The 22912-nt window shown below is 48.1% G+C and overlaps 2 protein-coding genes across 9 annotated transcripts in view; one reads left to right on the top strand and one right to left on the bottom strand.

Annotated features, from left to right (window-relative positions):
- The first annotated feature begins 1134 nt into the window (after positions 1-1134).
- Positions 1135-6652, top strand: LOC118237059 (guanine nucleotide-binding protein G(I)/G(S)/G(O) subunit gamma-10-like). Of its 2 annotated transcripts, none has more exons than XM_035435457.1 (3): positions 1135-1370; positions 3135-3267; positions 4838-6652. In XM_035435457.1, exons 1-2 carry the CDS (start codon positions 1290-1292, stop codon positions 3258-3260), a joined length of 207 nt encoding a protein of 68 aa, XP_035291348.1. In that variant the 5' UTR covers positions 1135-1289; the 3' UTR covers positions 3261-3267; positions 4838-6652. The 2 variants fall into 2 exon arrangements, with proteins under 2 accessions (XP_035291348.1, XP_035291347.1); XM_035435456.1 differs by having other exon boundaries at positions 1138-1370; positions 4835-6652.
- A 227-nt stretch (positions 6653-6879) lies between these two features.
- LOC118206308 (protein shortage in chiasmata 1 ortholog) overlaps positions 6880-22912 on the bottom strand; it is a 20433-nt gene continuing 4400 nt past the window's right edge. For 6 of the 7 annotated variants that reach the window (XM_035378868.1, XM_035378864.1, XM_035378869.1 and 3 more), the window contains 26 exons: positions 22331-22421; positions 21359-21552; positions 18585-18753; positions 18230-18329; positions 17768-17912; positions 17351-17467; positions 16779-16914; positions 16424-16518; positions 15898-16194; positions 15493-15522; positions 14209-14610; positions 13949-14092; positions 13303-13479; positions 12583-12690; positions 12232-12413; positions 11833-11905; positions 11643-11712; positions 11190-11365; positions 10689-10818; positions 10261-10372; positions 9803-9924; positions 9631-9724; positions 9104-9235; positions 8829-8978; positions 7603-8461; positions 6880-7336 (listed from right to left, as the gene is read on the bottom strand). In XM_035378868.1, the coding sequence (XP_035234759.1) occupies positions 7251-7336; positions 7603-8461; positions 8829-8978; positions 9104-9235; positions 9631-9724; positions 9803-9924; positions 10261-10372; positions 10689-10818; positions 11190-11365; positions 11643-11712; positions 11833-11905; positions 12232-12413; positions 12583-12690; positions 13303-13479; positions 13949-14092; positions 14209-14610; positions 15493-15522; positions 15898-16194; positions 16424-16518; positions 16779-16914; positions 17351-17467; positions 17768-17912; positions 18230-18329; positions 18585-18753; positions 21359-21552; positions 22331-22421 (4391 nt within the window). In that variant the 3' untranslated portion in view covers positions 6880-7250. The remainder of the gene's footprint in view (positions 7337-7602; positions 8462-8828; positions 8979-9103; positions 9236-9630; positions 9725-9802; positions 9925-10260; positions 10373-10688; positions 10819-11189; positions 11366-11642; positions 11713-11832; positions 11906-12231; positions 12414-12582; positions 12691-13302; positions 13480-13948; positions 14093-14208; positions 14611-15492; positions 15523-15897; positions 16195-16423; positions 16519-16778; positions 16915-17350; positions 17468-17767; positions 17913-18229; positions 18330-18584; positions 18754-21358; positions 21553-22330; positions 22422-22912) is intronic. The other variant, XM_035378870.1, reaches the window with a different exon arrangement.

Below are 22912 nucleotides of genomic sequence, written 5' to 3'. Positions count from 1 at the left end.
GGTGTAGGGGGTGCAGGGAAGTGGAAGGGATGTGAGGTGGGGGGGGGGCAGAAAAAACCCCAAAATGAACCTAAAACTTTTACATTTGGAAAACTTTTTTTGAGCTCTCTCAAATGGACTCCCAGAGGCTTAGGATCCACACTAATATGTTCAAGGATGGGAAAATATCCCCCCCCCCCCCCCCCCCCCCCCCCCCCCCCCCCCCCCCCGCCCCGCCCCCGCTTTGTGGAGGCATGGGAGGTCCCCCGATCGCATGAACACTGGCGTGAACACTGGCTTCAGCCTTCAACTAAGTTCAGAAGGTCCTGCGCTTTTACGTCGATATATGAACCTTGTGATATTACATTACATTACATTACATTACATTACATTACATTACATTACATTCATTTGGCAGATGCTTTTGTCCAAAGTGACGTACAAAAGTGCATTTTCATGATCGTAGACAACTGCTGAACATGATATCATACTGGCCATTGTTCATTGTTCTCGGCTAGAAATAGCTGTACAAAATAAGTAATTGTACCTTACTGAACCCGTGTTCAGCAGTTGTCTACGATCATGAAAATGCACTTTTTGTACGTCGCTTTGGATAAAAGCGTCTGCCAAATGAATGTAATGTAATGTAATGGCCAACAGAGGGCAGTGTTAACCAGATAAAGTTTGCAGGTTATCCCCGTGTTATTTTTTTATCACAATCAAGAGGTTTTGTAATCACATCAAGCGGATTTGTGGCACCAATATTTTTTGGAGGTAAGAAGTGACCATCAAGGTCAATGTTTATAGTATTCTATATCTGACACCATTCATTCTGTGTATGCTAGCATTACACATTTTACAGTTTTTTTTGGGTCAAAATACACTTTCTAATACAGTACAAAGGCAGGGGGAAGGAAGACAAAGGACACAAACGAGACTGTACATTTTTGTTTTCAGTATCCAGTCGGTATTTATTTGTAAAATTATAATTCCAGTTATTCAAGGCAAGGAAGGTAGGCACCAAATCAAAAATGCCATAGCCGAGTAGTTTATAGTAGCAGACATATCACAGCATACAGTGACCTTAATATTAGCTATGTGAGTGCGCTACTCATCAGCGTAATCTCTCAGCCTATCCATATACTTTAGAGATCTGCGCAACGCCAGCTCTGACCTGATGCCGGCGAGCAAACAGCTCGCCTGTAGACCCAATGAACAGTGGGTAGACCGCTCACTACACGCAGGAGACAGCGACGGCGAATCTGTTCGGATACTTTTTCGGTTGTGGATTAAAACCCGATTAAAGCACCATGTCCTCAAATTCTAACCTGATCAGCATGCGTCGACTTGTGGATCAGCTGAAGCTCGAGGCGAGCGTTGAGCGGATAAAGGTAGCTATAGCTACGAGATAATTAACCAGTTTTTGGATTGTTGCCACTGCCAGTATTGGTTTAACTTGACGTTGTAAAAACGCACTTGAAAGTGTGTTTATATTGTTTCTGTGTTTAATTTATCATGATCATTTTTTTTCGAGGGAACGTTTCACATGGGCTAAACCTGGTTTTAAAAACGGTGTTGCATGAAGCCACGCAATACCATTTTAGCCTACTCCATGGCTGTCTTTTCCCCCACATGTAGTGTTGCCTAACTGTAAACTGTACAGCATAGAGCTGCTTGTGTTGTGGGGAAAAATCCAAATAGCCTACTAAGAATTTGTGTCATTCAGGTTATACTTTTCAAAGCTTCTACATTTCTGTATAGTAGCCCAGAGTTTGCATTTATTATGGTTTGAAAACTTTCGGGAACTTCAGCCGATTTATTTTAAACCACTCCTGGTAGATGGGAACTTCGTTTAGTTTAGGCCTACATATGGAATACGCTATATGAAAATGGAAAGGCGAACGAACAGTCGGCGTCGTTTTTGTCGAATGAGTTCACCGTTAACTTCAGACGGCTGCTCGTAGTTTACCGTGATTCTGCCAAGGCAGTGTTTTCACGGCCGTGTTAACGTCTCCCTGCAGTGGAGCTGGACGGCTTCAGTTCACGTTCTGCTGCACATGCTAAAAATAGCCAGCGGTGGGACTTGATTATAGGGGTCCACAGTGCAGTCATCTGTGAATGATGGAAGTAAACAGAAAATCCCACTAAATAATGTAAGTAAGGTCTATTTAAAGCTAGATGGTGAGGCTAGTGACTCATGTGAAATAGTACAATGTGGATTGTACCCATATTATATGGAATTAGGATGTTTATGGAAATCCAGGCCACTGTTAATGATAAAATTACTCTGCTACAGGTACCAGTCAATGCCCTATGGCAGTACTTGCCGCAGCAATTCCTGCTAGGCTGTGCGTTTTGAGCTGTGGATTTTAGGTGAAGCATGTTGATTTTTGGTGAATGTTAGGTTCAGAAAAATGAACAGCATTAGCTTAGATGTTAGGCAGAACCACCTTTTTTCACCAGAAGCAATCACCAGATGTATAGCCTTAAACTCTCAAACCCAAGGAAAACCTATGAAGTGGAATTTACTCTACTTCTGCCAGCCTTACCGGCCCAATAAATCATTTCATTCTTGGCCCCAAGTCAGCCATTTCAGATCTGTACATTTTTAGGTCTTTTTTTAGGTCTCCTGTTCACAGCATAGAATGCGAATGGGGTTGCAGAGGCACTGGACTCAGAAAGTAAGGTTGCAGAATTAGATTCAGGTCTATCTAGAAAACATCCAAGCCTGCTGATTTATGTTATGAAGGACATTACTTCATGGGCTGTTTTAGGAATGTTGCATTTTGTGTATGCTTCACTTTTTGTTTAACTCACAGATGACTTTGTCCACAGATGAGTTTTCAAACATAAAAGTTCTAGGAATTAAGGTGGTGGATATGCACTTTGTGCATAAAAATCCCCCATTGCTTAATTGTGCTTTCTGGGAACACACACCGATTTTTGCTTTCAAAAAGCTTTTACTTAGCTTTTGCTCACAAGCAAGCCAAACTCATTTTGGGGATTGCTTAACTGTAGCAAACTGTGATTGTGACGACTTTGCTTTTTTCAAACCTGTGAATGGTTTGAGTCTGTGGTTTATAGATGGCCTGTAATACCTCCCCTCCTTTTGGGGGCGCTGGAGCTTTGCTCACCCTGCCTCCCTCTTTCTGCAGGTGTCCCAGGCAGCGGCCGAGCTGCAGCAGTACTGCCTCCAGAACGCCTGTAAAGACTCTCTGCTGGTCGGGGTTCCTGCCGGGAGCAACCCGTTCCGTGAGCCGCGGTCCTGCTCCCTCCTGTAGACCCCAGGTACCTGCTCCCTCCTGTAGACCCCAGGTACCTGCTCCCTCCTGTAGACCCCAGGTACCTGCTCCTTCCTGTAGACCCCAGGTACCTGCTCCCTCCTGTAGACCCCAGGTACCTGCTCCCCCCTGTAGACCCCAGGTACCTGCTCCTTCCTGTAGACCCCAGGTACCTGCTCCCTCCTGTAGACCCCAGGTACCTGCTCCCTCCTGTAGACCCCAGGTACCTGCTCCTTCCTGTAGACCCCAGGTACCTGCTCCCTCCTGTAGACCCCAGGTACCTGCTCCCCCCTGTAGACCCCAGGTACCTGCTCCCTCCTGTAGACCCCAGGTACCTGCTCCCTCCTGTAGACCCCAGGTACCTGCTCCCTCCTGTAGACCCCAGGTACCTGCTCCCTCCTGTAGACCCCAGGTACCTGCTCCTTCCTGTAGACCCCAGGTACCTGCTCCCTCCTGTAGACCCCAGGTACCTGCTCCCTCCTGTAGCGTATTTAAAAATGATGCAATTTAAATATAAATCCAAGCAGAGCATTTTGTGCATAGTATGTGTTCATAAACACAGGTTCTACTATTACAATATCTACTCCTCATAGCATTCTTAAGTGCTTCATTGTCCCTTGTTTGGAGACACTGAGATTGAGTCTATCTTTATCCCAACGTGTCAATTGGATGTCTAGCGTTCACATGGAGAGGTGTGACTTAACTGTGAGGAGTTTCCCTCTGGAGGGAAAGACTGCAGAATCAACAGGAAGTGGGGTTGCGCAGGGCATGTGGAAAGAGGAAGTTGTTAGGGCTGTGGTTATTGTTAGCCCCTGACAGCTGATCTGGAGTCAGCTAAACCAGCCCTGATCAGAATAAGAACCGTAACAGGAAAAGAAAAACATCTCCTTGGGGGCAGAATCTATCCGCACCATAACTGGGGTAGTTTTCCAGTTTCTATTGTGGCACAGACTCTGGTACTGATGTCTCACAGGACAGTGATCAGGCACAGCTTTCAATGTCTGTCTTTCCGGTCACTTCCTACAATCCCTAATCAAACTGTCTCCACAATGTAATACACTGTACCAGTTACCCTTATGTTAAAAAAAATCAATAGGTTCACCAGTTCTGAATCTCAAAAAACTTTGTGAATCCGCAGGCTTTGCTTGGCAATTTATCATAATTTTATTGTTTCTTCTGAAAAGCACTTGCGGCTATGTTAAAAAGAAAGCACGCTTTCTTTCAATTCAGTACAGAAGGCTCTTTCACAGAAGACTTCTGAGTGTTGGCCTATTTTTGGTTGAATAAATAAGGAGAAAGTAAAATCTATAATATGTTATATGTCCAACTAGTGTTAGTTGTGTCCTCTAATATGTGAAACCATAGAATTAAAAGAGGAAGTTTTGACTGAAGGCCATGATTAGGCAATCAGTTGAATCAGGTGTTGTAGTGCTGGGCTTAAACAAAAACCTGCACCCACACCAGCCTTTTTTGGGATAAGACTGTACAGCCCTGGGTTAATGATCTTGATATTAAGCAGATATAAGCACATTTTGCTGCATTACACTCATTAAAACAGCTGGTATGTATTTCAGCAGGAGCTGCTGTATCTGGACAGGAAGAGATGACTGCAGCCTGACTGGCTTCAGCACTGTCTGACAGACAGGAACACACTTCACAGGCATGTGGAACTGCTTCTCAACTATTTTAGATATTTTTTATTTTTAAACATTTTGCTAATATTTGTATACTTCTGTAAATAATTGGAAAAATATATTTGATAAAACATATATATTTTCTTTTTTTTTACTAGGCTGCCAAACCTTTACAGGTGTGTCACATGACACATTTTCTTCATGTTATCATTGTAGCATTAAACTATGGACTGCTATGGATATTGAATTACAAGCTGGAGGTTTATTAGTGCATTCTACATTCTACAATATTCATCAAGCTGCAGTACTTTGTCACTAGCTAACTTTGAGTAACAAATGTAATGACACACTTAAATAATAATGAAAAAAAGTTGGTACTAAAATCGTAGCATCACTGAAAATCTAAATGCATACTCTTCAGCTTTACCTGTTCTGCACACCAAAAGGCAAAACAAAAAAACTTTCATTCCACTAGTTTTTACTCATTGTCATGTTTTGAAACACTGGTCTATTGTTCAGTGAAATTATATTTCGTACTATTGTAGTTGAAACCAAGTGGTACCTTTAACTCAAACTCACTTCAGGCCCGTCTGCCTCCAATTCCCAGAATGCACATGGCTCATGTGCCACAAAAAAGGTAAATTTATTCTAATTCCCAACAGTACGATAGATTAGGTACTATGGTCTAGATTCAGTCATAATCCTTAACTTAGACAGTTTGAAAAGTACACTCAATAGTTGTGAAACCAGGAGCCTATATTAATATGTGAGTCAATAAAACAGCTGGAACTGTAAGCAGGGCTCCTCTGTTATAGAGACATCTCTCTGGTGTGACTCTCCCTGCTGAAATGACAGATAAATAAAGGACAAATAAAATGACACCATTGTGCAAATATGAGTATAGAAAGTAGCCTAAACCTTTTGACAGTTTAACAGACAACCTTACGTGTGTTTTCCAAAGTGAGTGTCTCCAGATGTGTTCCTTAGCCTGACCTCCGTATCGCCCACGAGCCCGTAAACATCCCCTCCCCGGTCAGCCAGTCCTGCTGAGAATGTCCAGATCGTAATTATTTCAGACAGACAGCATCAGGGCCAGGAGGCCTTCCTGCACCTCAGAGAGGTTTGGGGGAATTTATGAATCCTCTCAGCAGCGAGGAGTCACATCCCTTTAGGAATTAAAACTCTGTTTCATGCTGTATATTCAGTGGACGGACACTGTTTGTTGAACATATACTGCTGTAATATAATACGTTGAGGTTCCAGGAAACTTGGAGAAACACAAACGTTTATGAAGGTGCGGTTTAAGCCTGACTGTAAGACGCTTATCACCTACAGTACAGTGTATATAGATAAGAAAGTAGTCTTTTTTTTCTTTTTCAAATTATGACCAAAAGCAACTAAACGCAGTCATCTGACTGGTCAGAAATGATGTAATAAGTGATTTGTAGCCTCAGTCCTGGGTCCACGCAGAGGCCCATAAACACGCAGTACTATACAGCACGTTGGAGGAATTACTAAAATATTTTTGTGCCCCCTGCTTTGGGAGCCTGTGCTGTAAAATGTTTATTTTCTGTAAGGCCTGTATGATGTGCAGAATGCAGCCATTTTGATTTTGTTTTCCTTAATCACAGGCTTGTCTTTTATGTAGAACACGTGCATGTGTGTGTATTTGGCACACAAGAACTGTACAATAGGGGCCTTTTCAAAATAATCTGAAAAAGTTCAAACATTCTATTAAAATGTGTTTAATGTAAAATAGACGGATTTCTGTGTTTTATATTAGAGTACTTTTGCAACCCCAAGCAATACCTATTACTGGAATAAAATAGCAGACTTTCACCTTTGGTTCCCACACATACAAATCAAGTTTTTGATAAATGTCACAAAATGGACACACGTGACATTCTTACGGACACTTACGGAAGATCAGAGGCCAGTAATACGAAGAAACAATCTTCTGTAAGTTTTTTTACAACTTTATTTTTGATAATAGAAACTTAATACTGACAACTTGAAATTTATACTTCTGTTAATACTGATACAAAGGTAAGGAGATATGTAAAATATACAGAGTGCTGCACAAGGAAATTAAGGAGTTTTGGGGAAAGCAAACCAAAATGAACATAGTAGATTTTTTAAAATAATCTCATAGTCTACACATCCTAGGCTACATTAAGTAATTTTTCCTTCACTGTGCAGCTTGCAATGGTTGAAATAATATAACATAAATATAACAGATTGCTGCATCTGCAGCAGTATAACAGTAATGCCTTCAATATTTCTGAATAAAATATTCTGTTAAAAATCTAACACTTAGAATAAAGACCTTAACTGAGTAGCGAAAGGAAAATCAAGGCTAGAAAAACGTCAGTCTGGTCTGTCCATCTCTTCGGCCTGGAACCTTCTCATAGGTCAGCTTTCCCTTCTTCAGCTGCGGAAAATCTGTTTAAAACGAACCCAAACATGAATAATGCCAGCCGTTATCAGAACCAAAATATCAAAAGAGCGCCCTCAGATTTTTTAATAATGGTATTTAAATCTTTGCATCGGCAAATCGGATTTTCACATTCATTCTGCTGTAAATGTTAATGTGGATGGAATGAGGTATTTTTGCCAGTTTGACAGTTTAAGAAAGTGCATGTACAACTGCCATGCTTGTTCAGGCCAGAGATATCACCAACCAGACCTGGGCAGCTGTGCTACTGTACCTGCTCTCCATTCGTCCTGTTCATGAGCATATGCACCTCTCTTCTGTCCCGTCCTGCCCCAAACACGCCCCTCCGCTCCTGACTGAGCGCCTGTCCTGCCCCACACACACCCCTCCACTCCTGACTGAGCGCCTGTCCTGCCCCACACACACCCCTCCGCTCCTGACTGAGCGCCTGTCCTGCCCCACACACACCCCTCCGCTCCTGACTGAGCGCCTGTCCTGCCCCACACACACCCCTCCGCTCCTGACGGAGCGCTGGGCTCTCCTCTGTACCCACATGGAGCCCCTACGTTGGGTCTGCTAGCACGGCCACAGGGGCTGGCCTTGCCATTCCATTGGCTCCCTGCAGAAGTGGGCGGGGCTAGGTAGGTGGCAGGGGTGTAGTGAGTCTGCTGGGCAGTGAACCCCCCAGAGAAAGTTGGCGTCTGGCCACTTGCACCCCCTGACTGCCAGGGGGCGCTGGCGTTTCTGGGAGCGGGCCTGCCCTGGAGGGTGTTTCCCGTAGGGGGGCTTTGGGCATCTCTGACGGACCAGGCGGGCGCCTGTGGGAGCGCCATGAAGCGCCCCCCTCCCCCCCACTGCCGACACACGCCGTCTCTCAGAAACGCGCTTCCGGAGAAATCCGCCGCTTCTCCCGTCAAGTCCAAGACGTCCTCGTCCGAGCCGCACGCCGCCAGGTCCTCTGGGCCGGCGAAGGGGCCGATGAGGTCAGCCCCAAACAGTTCCGGGTCGTCGCGTGGGTCCCTAACGCCGACGCCCCAGGGGCTGCTGGGAGCGTTTTGGGCGGCCGTGGCGGGGGATTCGGGAGGGGAGTGGGACACGTTCAGCTGGTACAGGGCAGTGATGTCACTGAAGAGCTGAACACAGAGAGAGAAGATGTCAGCGCTGATGACCCTCACAAGGCCGATACCGGCGGGTGTAGCAAACCCCCGGCCTGGTGTAGACTGCTCCCCCCGGTGTTCCCCGGCCTGGTGTAGACTGCTCCCCCCGGTGTTCCCCGGCCTGGTATAAACTGCTCCCCCCCTGGAAACCGCTGGAATGGGGGTTCCACAGACCGGCCCCCGTTTCCACAGCCAGGCCCACAGACACCCAGGATAATCCTCATGGGTGGGAAGACTTTCACACGGCTGATCCCATTAAAGAAGAGCTCTTATTAATGTGAGCATACAGTGCAGCTCGTATTTGGACTGTGTGAGGGAGTGTGAGGCTCGTTGCTGAACTCACCTTTAGGACCTTATGAGGGACCTCCGGCAGCAGCTCCTGCAGCTCAGACAGTGTGGCCCCCAGAAGCCACTGCAGGCCGGGGGCCCTCCTCAGCATCAGCTGCGCCACCAGGGGGGAGACGGAGGGGAAGAGCGTCAGGCGCTGCTCCTCCTGTCAGAGAGCCGGGGGGGGGGGGGGGGGGCACAGTCATCAGTGAGCCCCATAATAATGTAATAATGTATCAGGAGCAGAAGCTTAACCTGAGCCGCTCGGGTCTATAAATGAGCAAAAGGTACCTCTGAGGGCAGCACAGACAGCCAGTCCCTGTCCAGCCAGGCGAGGGGGTCTCTCCCAGAGGACAGCAGAGTTTGGTGAGAAATCCGCTGGATGCACCTGGCCAGGTGTGAGGCCTCGGCCACTATCAGCACCTGTGAACTCCCGCAAGACTCAGGACGGGACGGACAAGATGCACAACCGCATTCACTGGGTGACAGAGCACTTAACATGTGCGTACGCATGGACATTTACAAATGAACAACAACGCTTATTGATAACCTAAGACATCTCATCTCCTTTCACTCTACAGCACAGGTAAAATCAGTGCAACTTTGGGGAGTACAGTGTCTTTTATCAACCAAGAAAAAGACATAACTTCTTCAGGAAAATAAAAGTTCATATGATTTATGAGATAATAATAACCCCAGTATACATTCATTCAGCTCTTCTGCTGGCAGGCGTGACCTCCTCTTGACTGATTGGCTGGGTAGAGGCTGGTGAAGGGATAGTGTTAAATATGAAATGTGTAACGTTTCAGAAATCGCACCTTGACGTCAAGGTCCTCGGACTTCAATCCAAACAGAACAAAGGACGAGGAGATCAGCACAAGGTTGCTGAAGACCTCGCTGCTGAAGCTATACCTAAAGGAAGAACCGCATTAACACCTTTTATAGTAAGGCTGACCCCTCCCCCCGGGGCAGTAGAACAGTGGCACTCACCCCGAGCCCTGCCCCCCGGGGCAGTAGAACAGGACCCAGCAGCAGCTGTACTGCAGGGACAGGGCTGTCATTCTCAGCACAAAGCTCTCTGAGGCCTGCTCTGTCTCTAGCTCCTCCAGCTCCTGAATACACACCAGCAGCACACCTGCATTACACACTCAGGTAACACACCAGCAGCACACCTGCATTACACACTCAGGTAACACACCAGCAGGAGCACACCTGCATTACACACGTTACACACTCTCAGGTAACACAGCAGCAGCACACCCGTGCTCCACATTCTCACCCTTATCCATGGAAACCTGCAGATTACAGCAGCATGCAAACATTTGGGCATCGCTGATCAGAAATATGTGTGAGTTTGTACCCTAGAGAGGCTGTGTTTCAGGGGGTGGAGGGGAAAGGGGGGGGGCTACCTGAATAAGCCTGATTCAGGGGGTGGAGGGGGGTGCTACCTGGATTAGCACCGCTGTGCTCTCGTCCACTGTGATCACACAGTAACGGGACGTCCCGCCGAGCATCTTCAGAGAGTGCGGAAAATCCCTCTCCAGCACAGTCATGTTATATCTGCAGAGAACACCGCATTTAATGTTCCTATAAACCCATTTAATACCTTCCCAATCCACACTACCATGCACACGTGGCATTATTATTTTCTTTTTACACAAAAGCTAAGTGACTGTGTAATTTGCAGAAGTGCAAGAAAAAACAGTGGAAATGAAGTGTGGGGTTCAGGCCATTTAGCTTTTTCATTTTAGACAGGATGAGGACATATCCCAGCCTGCTCTCTGTTCTCAGAAGGGTGGGTTTTTCCTTTTTAAACAGGACAGGGACAGGGACATATCCCAGCATGCTCTCTGTTCTCAGAGGGGTGGGGGCTCACGTGGACTCCAGCGTCTGCAGCAGCAGGGGAGAGTGCAGCAGGCTGTCGGTCACAAGCAGGGTGAAGGGCAGGATGAAGGGCAGGGAGGAGGGGGGGTCCTGATCCAGAGAGGGGTCTGCAGGGTCTGCCTCTGTAGCATACACACATACACACATGCAACCATGCACATACAAACACACATAAACACACGCAGAAGCATGAACACATGCAAGCATGCATGCACACACATATACACAAACTCGCATGCACATGTTTATGCACAAACTCCAATTTATGTGAACCTGAACCAAAACCAAAAGCATATAACATAAATTCCATCAAATGTCACCTGATAATATTGGGTAGTGTTCCTTTTTAGCCTACTGCTAATTATACACCCTGAGTGCACTTTAAAAAACACAAAGCCTAGAATAAGATGCATACAAAGCAGCTTTCAGGTCAGAAACGTCCTTAAAGGGCTCCAAGGTTACAGACAGACTTCCCTTTCTGTGTGAGACTGACCGCAGCAGGGCACTGTGGTCCTGAGGATCACGTGACTGACGCTCCTCTCTCTGCACACGGGGGCCCAGAAGGGGGCGCCGACCCACTCAAACTCCACAGCCAGAGAGAAGCAGTGCCAGGGGAAGTCCGGTCCAATGTGCTGTCCGCAGACGACCAGGCAGCGACACCGCTGCACACTGAGGGGAGAGTGTTAATCTGAAGCGTGCGTGTTGCATTCTGGGACAGCTGTTTGACACGACTGGCTCAGTAAACCTTGAGCTGTATTTCCAAGCCCTGCCGCCTTATCAAACCCAGGCAATCAAACACAGATGCAAAGCATTCCCACAGCCAGGTGAGCGCTGAGCTCCACGCTTTTGTCCTGTGTGCCACAGGAGTGAAGGCCGGGAGGCTGGTCGTGTGCAGCGAGAGCCAGCTGAAGAGCTGAAGAGGAAGGAGACCGACAGGAGCACACACCTCTCCCTCAGCCTCTGGGTGTCCAGCTTACTGCTGCCCTCTGCAGGACACACAGCCAAAGCGTGGGCTCCTAAGACAGAGGAAGACCAGTGATGAAGACAAGCGGGCAGGTTATCATGTTTCCTGTGAGGGGGCCTGTGGGCAAATTGGCAGGTCAGAGTGAATTGGCACTGCAGATGTATTTACCCACCTGCGATCTGGCTGAGGCTTTGAACCAGCAGAGCTCTTACACGGTCACAGTCGAGTGTAGTTATCACAAGTGCCTGTGGGGACAGAGGACATACCAATGCTGACATTACAGCAATACCAGTGGTGTAGCCAATATTCACTTCCACATATTGGATATGCCAATATTAATCCTAAATATTTCATTCTCCAATAAGTCATGTGGTATAAGAATTACATACTTGCATTACATTTACAAACTAAGCAAACAAGGAAAGAATGTTTAGTGAAAGAAACAAAATGCTAAAATTACTATATTGTCACAAATTCAAAATTCTAAATCTTCAGTGACAATGAAAATCCACTGGTACATATCAAGTTCACACGTGATTGGCTGATGAGGTAGACGGTTGAGAGGACCTACTTTCGGGCAGGGCCTCTGAGTCCTGTTCTCCTGCATCCAGGCCTTCAGATGCTCCTGGAGCGCTGTGATTTTGGGGAGGGGCTCCTGGCTCCTCTGACTGAGGTACTGTACCACACGCAGGTCCACCCACAGCCTGCCCAAACAGGCCTCAGGGCCCGCCTCTCTGGCTCTGGCCAGGTAGTCTAACAGGAGGAGTAACAGCGGGCTAAGACACTGGCTGTCACTGGCCTTACTGACTCAGAGAGAGGAGAGGAGAGGAGAGGAGGAGAGAGGAGAGATGTGGAGAGGGGAGGAGAGGAGAGGAGGGGAGAAGGGAGGAGAGAAGAGGAGAGGAGAGGTGTAGATACTGACCAATGGCAGTACTGAGGTCACACTGGAGCAGCAGCTCCCTCACTGTCACCAGCAGGTGAATGAGCGCCACCTGCCTGTAGAGACGGACCTTCTCCTCACTGGGCTCCCCTGCAAAACACCCCATTCAGCTCCTGAATCCCAGCCAAAACACCCCATTCAGCTCCCGAATCCCAGCCAAAACACCAGACCCTGGACGACTTCCAAAAAATAAAAAGAAGTGAGCAGGAAAACTCGGGCAGTTTACAGACAGGCTGTTTCAGAGCAGAGCCAGAGTACCATCCTGCCAGGGTGGATCTGTGTGTGTGGAAATATCTGTGGAACATCCGGCCAAAACAAGCCTCTGACTCACTGAAAACTGAAATCTGAAGGTTCTGTAAATACTTTTACTGTTGATTAGATACGTTAGCCCTAACATTTATGTTATCTGACATTTTAGCTACATTCCTGATAAGCGTATGAATGACAGCCAAAGACTGTTCTTGTGTGCTATATGAAATGCTTTTCTGTGATCTAATCTGCCAGTGAACCAGTGTAGTTGTATATAGCCAATTAGCTCATTTAGCCAGAGTAACTGGTGGAAAAAAACCTGCATACACACACCAGCCCACACTAAAACCTGCCCACCTTTGAGTTTAGCAGCACAGAGAGTAGCACCATGCACAGGGGCCGGGGGTGAGGAGCAGACCCAAAAGCACTAAAGACCTTATTTGGGCGGCTAACCTGGCCTCCCACTGGCGCTCAGCTCCTTCTCCTGCTGTTTGAGCAGGAAGCGGGCGTGGTCCGGGCTGAGGGCGCTGAAGTCCCCGGCAGCGCTGCCGAACAGTCCCAGCTCATGGGCACTGGAGAGGGAGGGGCTCACCGCGGCGTGAAGAAGCCTGTAGGCCCGGCGCTGGCTCTCTGTGTGCGGACACACACACACACACACAGAGTCACACACATACACACAGAGTCACACACACACACACATACACACAGAGTCACACACACACACATACACACAGAGTCACACACACACACACACACACACACACAGTCACACACACACACACAGAGTCACACACACACACACATACACACAGAGTCACACACACACACATACACACAGAGTCACACACACACACACACACACACACACACACAGTCACACACACACACATACACACAGAGTCACACACACACATACACAGAGTCACACACACACACACACACAGAGTCACACACACACACATACACACAGAGTCACACACACATACACACACAGTCACACACATACACACAGAGTCACACACACACACACACATATACAGTCACATCATCCACTGGCTCTGCATGCGCTCTCTGTGTGTATCTGTGTGAGATGCTGTACCTGAGGCTTGTACACAGATAACTTGGCTGTCCTCTCTGGCTTCAGCTCTGCTGGTTTCCTGAGCTCTGACATCACTTCGTATCCCTGCTAAGGTCACACAGCTGGGGTTCAGTTCCTCTTTGGGTTCTGTCACCATACTGGGCTCTGGTAAACACAGAGGCCTCATACAGATTTAACCTGCACTGCCAGTTTTACTTACAAAGATGTAAAAGCAGCCATCTGCCAGTAGATGGCAGCAGATTCCCTGTAATCTTTAGTACCTGGTTTTGAGGGATCTGTACAGGAGGAGTTCTGGGGTGGAGGGGCAACCCCAGCCTTCTGCTGGGACCTGAGCATCATGAAAGAGGCGAGAGGGTCCAGGTCTTCCCCTGGCCCAGAGACGGGGCAGCCGCTGGGGGGGGCTTTAACAGAACGCCTGGCAGGGATGGGCATGTGGACGCCCGTCCCTTCCTGTACCGAGAAGACATTCCCTCCCCTCACGATCCCGCCCACCGGGACAGGCTCCGCCCCCTGATCCCCCTGATTGGTGGCAGTTTCCTCTGTGGCAATCCGCTGGTCAGCTTTCTGCATCTCCTGACAGGAGGACCCCAGCGCGTCAGTCATAGCAATGGGGGTGGGACTGTCTGTGACTGGGGTGGGTGTGACTGGGTAACCGGGGCAACCTGAGAGAGCAATGACACAGTCTGTTTCATGAGCAGGCTGTTTAACACACACACACATACACATGCACACACTCACAGAGAGACACACACAAACACCTACACGTGCATATGCACACACACACACTCTCCCACCAATATGCAGACATGTACACCTACAGAGACTCCATTCATTTAAGGCAGGGGTGGCCGGGGTCGGTGTGTATGCAGGTTTTGATTGACACTACACTGGCCAAATTAGCCAATTAGCTGAACGCGCTGATGCTGGTTTAACTGCAGATTAGAGAACAATAATGTGCTTCGTGTTGGGACACAGGAACAGATTTCGGCTGTCATTCAGGAACTTATCCAGAAATGTAGCTAAAATATCAATTACTAAATGATTGGGCTAATTAAGTCATTAAGAAGCTGGGATGAAATCCAGATACAGCCCTGCTTGGTTAGCCCTATTGCTGGCACGGACAGTACATTAGAAATACACCCTAAAAACTCAAACATGCTGGAAACACATTAAAATACTTCCTCGAAATTATACTACATGATAAATTATGCGTATAAGTGCCCTTTTATGTATATCTGTAATGGACAGGATGCTGAGAGCAGTTTTATCTAATGTGACTGTACACTCATCTGTCCGTGTATTTATGACAAAGCGCATGTCTGCTGACCAGCCAGCAGGTGGCAGTGCTGTTATAGAACCACATGCCGACTTTTCTTTGCTTGTTTTATTTGCGTCTATGGCTATGTGAAACCCCGCCCACATTTAGTGCTGTGACGTCTGTGTTGGAATGCCATGCGTACAGAGGGAATAACCAGCATGTCGTAATGCTGTACATGAAATCTGATAAAATGCTTAAAACATATCGGCCTAAAAATAAAGCTCACCAGTGTCTTCACTGCATTTTCTTAGAATATCTGTAGAAAGAAATCAGACAGGATATTAATCACTGGAATGTGTTTCATGCAGATTACAAGTATCCGCTTATGATGTAAGTACACTATAGTACAGTACAGTATATTATAGTAGTGTGGTTTTATACAGTATAGTACTTTATAGTATAGTGCAGTGTAGTATATAAACTAGTTTAGTATAGAATAGTACAGTGTAATAAAATTCTGTATAGTGTAGTGCATTATGGTATAGTATATATAATATACAGTATAGTAGTAAAAGAGTATAGTAGTACAGTATGTTATAGTATAGTATACATAGTATACAGTGTAGTAGCAATAGAGTATAGTAGTATAGTATACGAGGTGGCTCAGTGGTGCCTGTACTCTTTTCCTTACTGTCGATCTGGCAGAAGGAAAATGGCGGGAACTCTTCTGTAGATGCTGCCGCTGGTTCTGTGGGACCGGCGTCATCCATCTTTTCCACAAATTCCCGACCCTCTCCGGCCCAAATTCCCGGTGTTCCCAAGCGCTTGTGGGCGGGGCTGATTCGGGGAAAGGCTGCGTGGGGGCCGGAGCACCCGGTGCCCCCCCGATCCCCGGCGACGGGGACACTGCTGTATGCCCCAAACGCCATCAGTTTAAAAGCTTCTGAGATGCGCTGGTGCTGCAGGGGGGGCTCAGGCATCTGAGGCTCTGTAAGGGGGGGGGGGCAGAGTGGGGGGTATTCAGACCTGCAATATGCAGCTTTAGAAAGAGCTTCAGGCAATAATCTATGCAGCATCCGGGGGAATGTGTGTGACAAGTATCCATACAGACAGAGCTCACAGACACAGATGCAGATTTCTGTGGTTTGCTTCCAGTCAGCAGCTAGTTAGGGCTTTAAAAGCCTGTGAGGGGGAGTCCCTGGGTGCAATACCCTTACCTGCCAGTAGGAGGCTCAGGACCACAGGGAGGTGCTTTTCTGCTTTCCACACGGCCTCCTCCATGCTCTCTCTGGCAGAGTCCGACACCAAACGCCTGCAGCACACAGTGAACACACCTAACACTCCAGCCAATCACTTATCCACCACAGCGGAGCATACGCTTTTAACGGCTGTGCCACACCTGGGATTTGAACCCACAACCTCACAGTTACGAGCACCATGGCAACAACAGCAAAGTGCTCGCCCTGCTGTCTCTGGATGGGGTGTGGCATGTTGGGGCATGGTGGGGGTGCGGCGTGACAGGGGTGGGGCGTGGCTGGGCGGGGCTGGGAGGGGCATGGCGTGGTGACTCACTGCTTGTAGACCGGGGACATCAGTTCCACAGGCAGGGCGGCGCTGGAGAGCTGGGTCTGAGGGGGGGGCCGTGGCCGTGGGCGGGGCGGGGTGAGGGTAAGGTCTGTCTCTAGCTGTGGGTACAACCTGTAATGACCTGGGGGGTGGGGGGGGGATCTATAAACAACAGACTCACTCAGAGTACACACAGCTGCTGTGGCTTTCACTTCTGTACTCAACACAACAAGACAGAAAACTTCCTCTGAGAATTACAGAAAAAGTACTAGTTGTAGTAGTAGTAGTTTTTATTCAGTCATCACACACAATACAATAAATATAAACAGTCTAGACAGTATAAACAAGTCAACAATCTATGTATTAGGTAGTGACTGAAAAGGCACAGGCAGAAGCATAATGCTTATATATGCCTATCCTACATTCTTATCAATTTAAGCTACCCTCCAAAAATCGTCTGTTTCGCTGCCCAATCAGAGTCACGGGACCTTTGACCTTTGAGTCCTGGCAGGACATTACAGCAGCAGTGCAGAGGGAGCAGGGTGGGAGGCAGTTCACAGTCCGCAGTGCGGCCGTACCTGGGTGTGTGCGGTCCAGGGAGAATAACGGTCCCGCTCTGGGACCCTCCTCCACAGGATCCTCTGGCATTCTGAAATCAGACATTTCCACAGAGTCCCACGGACTGGACGGCACGTCTGAGAGGGAAACGTACAGTCACAGACATCTACAGATTAGTACAGTGACCTGCCAATAGCTTCCTCTGCCACAATAAATCCAGCATCTAGAACAGGAGCATGTTTACTGAAAAGGACAGCATACTCTGTGAGAGATGCAAAACTGGGGATAAAACTTTAACATTCAAAATATCTTACATTCAGAATACTAAATCTGCCTCAGTCTAGCACCCATCTGAAGAGCTCTCCAGGTTATCTCTGGGGACAGAATGCATAATGGAACTTGCAGGGGGCGACACTGGTCTGCCCAGCGTACCCCACCTTTCCTGAGTAACTCCAAAATGGAAGGGTCGCCCCCTGGCTGCTCCGGGACGGTGTTAAAACGCTGCTGCAGCTCCTGGAGGAGAGAGCCCCCGCGGAGTCTGCTGGAATGGCGGGATTCCAGCTCCAGCGGGAGCATTAGAGCCTGAATAAAAACAAACCTGGTTAAACTCAGAGTCACACAACGCTGTGTGAGCTCAAATAACACTGCAGGTCATTACGGTAAAAACAATGACCCAGTGTGCTTTTCTGATTCATATGCGTTACCAGGAGTAACATCTAGAATAAAAGTCACTGTCAATGTCAATGAAATTATTAACCGTCCAAATATAACATTTTGTTTTTATTTGGCAGATGACACCACAGATTCACTGTAAGTAAATGTGTTTTTGTGCAGCTTTCTGTCTGACGCCAGTGCTTCTGCTTCTGCAGCGCTGGGGATTAACTGCCCATGTGAGTTACCTCTTCCTGAAGCACAGGCACTTGGCAGAACTCCTCCTGGAGGCCTAGACCATGATGCTCTGCTTCTGTGGCACAGGGCTCCTCAAAGGGCAGACAGTGCCTGCGCAGGGCAGGCGGCCATGTTTAAGGGCGTAAGAGCACACAGTATGCCTGAGCGACACAAAGCACATTATATGCCAGTCCCACACGTGCACACACACACACACACACTCACACATAGTCATTAGGGCATGTCTGCTCATAGAAAGTTCAGTACTTCCATACTCCTGGAGGAGGAGCCAAAGACTGCAATACCCACCCAAGAGGCCCCTCCCAAACAAAAATATGGTAACCATGGCAACCCCCCGGTGGGTACCTGAAAAGGAGGTCCTCTGAGAGGCCGTTTCCCGCGGGACACAGCAGGGGGTCCGGCACGGTCACCGTCTTCAGCCTGCCCAATATGGCGCGTAACCGCGGCAACTGCTCTCCAAAGCGCAGCAGGTGATCGATGAAGAGCATTTCCTCCTTCAGGTACAGACCTGAGTCTGCAGGAAGGGTCAGAGGTGCAGCAGCCATTAATTCCAACATTTCTCTGATGGCTGTAACATTTGAGAGTCTCCTGAAAGAGTCTAGAAGATTTGAATCAATCAGAAGAACGCTTTACAGCGAGCCAAAGTAAATACATTTAGATTTCTGGCATTAAACATGGGGGAGCAGGGCCTTGGAGTAAATATGCTCATCAGACGATCAGATTTAAGCCTGGATTCAACATCTGACCTGTCTGGTCCACACACAAATACAGCAGTTTGGTTAAGTTTGTTAGCTTTTTCTTTCACAGATTTATGCGGCACACCATAAGTTCCAAACTGTATTAGTAGCTGAGAACTGTTGATTAGTAACAAGCCTGAATGTGTAATTCATCACCACCAGCCATATATATAGATTATAATATAGAGATACTGTAGATTTGTATAAACACAGCAGGTGACATTGCCTTTAAATCCCGACTTGTTCATTTAATACACCACCACTCCGCATTAACCAGAAAACTCAGCAGTCAGTTATTTGCAAAAGGCGAAGAAATAGGCTAGTCACAGAACAGATACCACAGTGAGACAAGGCATCTGTAATGTCTGTACCAGCAGACCTGTTCCGCCCTGTCAGCGTGTTTACGAGGCCTTCACCTCAGCGCACACGCGATAACACAGAGGCGTGGCTTTGCTACTAAAGGGGGGGGGGTGTCACACCTACGACCGTGTGACCTCACTGTGCTGCTCCGTGTGAGAAGCCGTGGTATGAAACTGCATTACATTACATTACAGGCATTTGGCAGACGCTCTTATCCAGAGCGACGTACAACAAAGCGTGGAAGCAGACTGAGGACAGGTGCTGACAGAAACCAAGGCAGGCACAGTCACGCGCCTGCCTTTCAGGTGCAGGAGTGTCAGCGTGGAGCCAGTGCCCTTGGACACACGTTACATAAACTACACCAGCGCCTGAAACTGCTCCGGCAGAAACAGAGTTTCTGTTTCCACATTTGAGCTCTGCGTGCATGCCAGCGAGACTGGCTATTGAGACGGCTGTGTGTGCAACACATGTAATCTAATTTATGGAGCCCCTATAACCCGTCTCCTATTCTCTTCCCTCCCCTGGAGCTTCAGTCTCTTTGCCCCACCCTGAGTCCCCCCCCGCCGCCGCCGCCCCCCCCCCCCCACCTCCCCTCCCAATCCCAACCCTCTCCTGGTTCCACATCCCCATGGAACCTGAAGGCCAGGATGTGCATTCTTGTCTTCCCACCCGCCAATCACGACACACTTCTTTTCTTGGACCGCTTTATTTATGCTTTCTCCTCTTTTTCTCCCCAGTTTGGAACGCTTTTTCATTTGGAACGCTTTTCGTTTGGGACGCCCAACACTCACACACCAGCTGCAACACTCAGCCTGCTCTCTGGGGCCGGTGTGGGGGAGCCCAGAGGATCCGTGTTCTGTGCTGAGAAGCACATGATGTCAGCAGCTGCTTTTCATAACACAGCAGGTCCCGAGTCAGACCGGCACAGATGAGTCAGAGGCAGGCGCTTATTGCGCAGCGTAACACATTCATCAACCAGCAGGGGTCACTGCTGCGCACTGACACGCAGCTGTTCTGACAGCTGGGGGTGTCCTGCTCTAAAACAGCGCCTTCACCGCATATCCACCGTCGCACAGACCATTTTATTCATTCAATTATAGCTTAGTAAATCATGCATTACTGTGGGTTTGTCCCTGTGTGCACAGGAGGCAGGTCACAATAGCGCTTGTGAACTAGGCTGGCAGGGTCTGTACATGTGGGCCGAACAGAGTCAGCTGAACTCACCGCTGGGCTGTTCTGGGCTGTTCTGGGCCCAGTCAGCTGAACTCACCGCTGGGCTGTTCTGGGCTGTTCTGGGCCCAGTCAGCTGAACTCACCGCTGGGCTGTTCTGGGCCCAGTCAGCTGAACTCACCGCTGGGCTGTTCTGGGTTGTTCTGGGCCCAGTCAGCTGAACTCACCGCTGGGCTGTTCTGGGCTGTTCTGGGCCCAGTCAGCTGAACTCACCGCTGGGCTGTTCTGGGCTGTTCTGGGCCCAGTCAGCTGAACTCACCGCTGGGCTGTTTTGGGCTGTTCTGGGCCCAGTCAGCTGAACTCATCGCTGGGCTGTTCTGAGCTGTTCTGGGCCCAGTCAGCTGAACTCACCGCTGGGCTGTTCTGGGCTGTTCTGGGCCCAGTCAGCTGAACTCACCGCTGGGCTGTTCTGGGCTGTTCTGGGCCCAGTCAGCTGAACTCACCGCTGGGCTGTTCTGGGCTGTTCTGGGCCCAGTCAGCTGAACTCACCGCTGGGCTGTACTGGGCTGTTCTGGGCCCAGTCAGCTGAACTTACCACTGGGCTGTTCTGGGCCCAGTCAGCTGAACTCACCGCTGGGCTGTTCTGGGCTGTTCTGGGCCCAGTCAGCTGAACTCACCGCTGGGCTGTTCTGGGCTGTTCTGGGCCCAGTCAGCTGAACTTACCGCTGGGCTGTTCTGGGCTGTTCTGGGCCCAGTCAGCTGAACTCACCGCTGGGCTGTTCTGGGCCCAGTCAGCTGAACTCACCGCTGGGCTGTTCTGGGCTGTTCTGGGCCCAGTCAGCTGAACTTACCGCTGGGCTGTTCTCCTGGGTGCAGGAGCTCCTCCGAGGCCTCGGGGAAAGTTTCAGCGCATCCCGCCTCTCTCCCACCCCCCTCCATGAGCCAGAGGGCCTCGCCCATGTCCGGGGCAGACTGGGAGGCGGGGTTTGAGCTGGGCACCACCTCCACAGAGACCCCTCCCAGGCAGACCAGGGGACATCCGAATCTGACAGAGAGGGTGATCAGCCTTATCACATCGGATACACGGCATTATTTCCCACAGCATTACTACAGACTAATGAAGGTTTATTTCCCTAATTTATATTCCTGTAATTCAGATAGATATAGATAAAATTCTTTGCAAAAGTATTGAACAGTTTTTACATTTTGCTGGTTTACAAATGATACATTCACATTTTAACCATTTAATATTTCTACTCAGAACTCACGTTCTCAAATTGAAAAACAGCAGGATCGATAGTGTAGCAACTTCCTGTTTCCAACTGGAAATCTTTCCAATAAAAGCTTAGGGGGAACAGTAGGAATTGAGGAGCTGCTTCTCAGTGTTAAATACGGTAGGACCTCCTACGTATGAACCACAGAGTTGAATCTACCGGTGGTTATGAAACCAGAAGTAGAACAGGCAGTTACATCACATCAAGCTCCTTGTTATCACTGATGCAAAATCCAGGCTTTAATTGATGGTTGTGGTAAAAGCAAACGCGGTAGTTAACAGAGTGGATATCTTTTTTGGTTGTGTGTACTTAGTGATTAAAACTGATTTTCCTAAATGATGATTTAATCTCCATAATATGCTGTGAAGAAAGAAGCTGTGTGTTTTCCTGGCAATGGATTATTCAATGTTGGCACACTTGTTAATCAATGCAAATGAATAAAATCAGGTTGAGACCAATGGTCTGTTTAAAGGCCTGGAAGGAAAGTGTGGAGATGAGTAGGGCTGATATTTCTCCAAAGTGAGCCGAAGTAAATGGGGTTAAGTGTACTTTTCATTTAAGTCCACTCGCTGTCCACTGTTCTTTAAGTCATCCAGTACGGATCCACTGATGACGAGCTTGCAGGTGGAAATCACAGTTCCTGTTGAAACAATTAATATTTTTAACACTTATTTATTAGTCACTTAAAAATCTTGTTTCACTTTTAAACTGTTGATTTAGCACCCCTCCACAGGGGTCTTTGACCGAGGCGTGAGCGTGGTCATTTGCTATTGTGTGTACATATTGAGAGGCTGCGTTTATGGAATATGCATTCAAATGGCTCCAGTCAGCAGTCCACCTTCAACTGAACAAATGTGTGGAGTTTAAGCGCTAGCCCATTCCCTATGACACAACAAAACAAGTGGATACGTCAGCATAAGGTACACACTGGAGTACAACGCATACCTCCCAACCTTTCTTTAACCACACCATCATATAAGGTCATACAATTCAGTTTTGATTACAAATATATTGGCACATGCTGAGGCAACAATAATTTTCCACAGGACTTGCAAGACACACATATTGTGAGAGACAGCCATTTGCTACCAGCATTACTGTACTGAAAACCAAAACCGTCCGAGGAGAATG

Source organism: Anguilla anguilla, chromosome 10 (assembly GCF_013347855.1).
Source record: "Anguilla anguilla isolate fAngAng1 chromosome 10, fAngAng1.pri, whole genome shotgun sequence".
NCBI classification, from domain to species: domain Eukaryota; kingdom Metazoa; phylum Chordata; class Actinopteri; order Anguilliformes; family Anguillidae; genus Anguilla; species Anguilla anguilla.
Note: the sequence above shows the minus strand (reverse complement) of the source record. Positions and strands in the feature narration are given on the sequence as shown.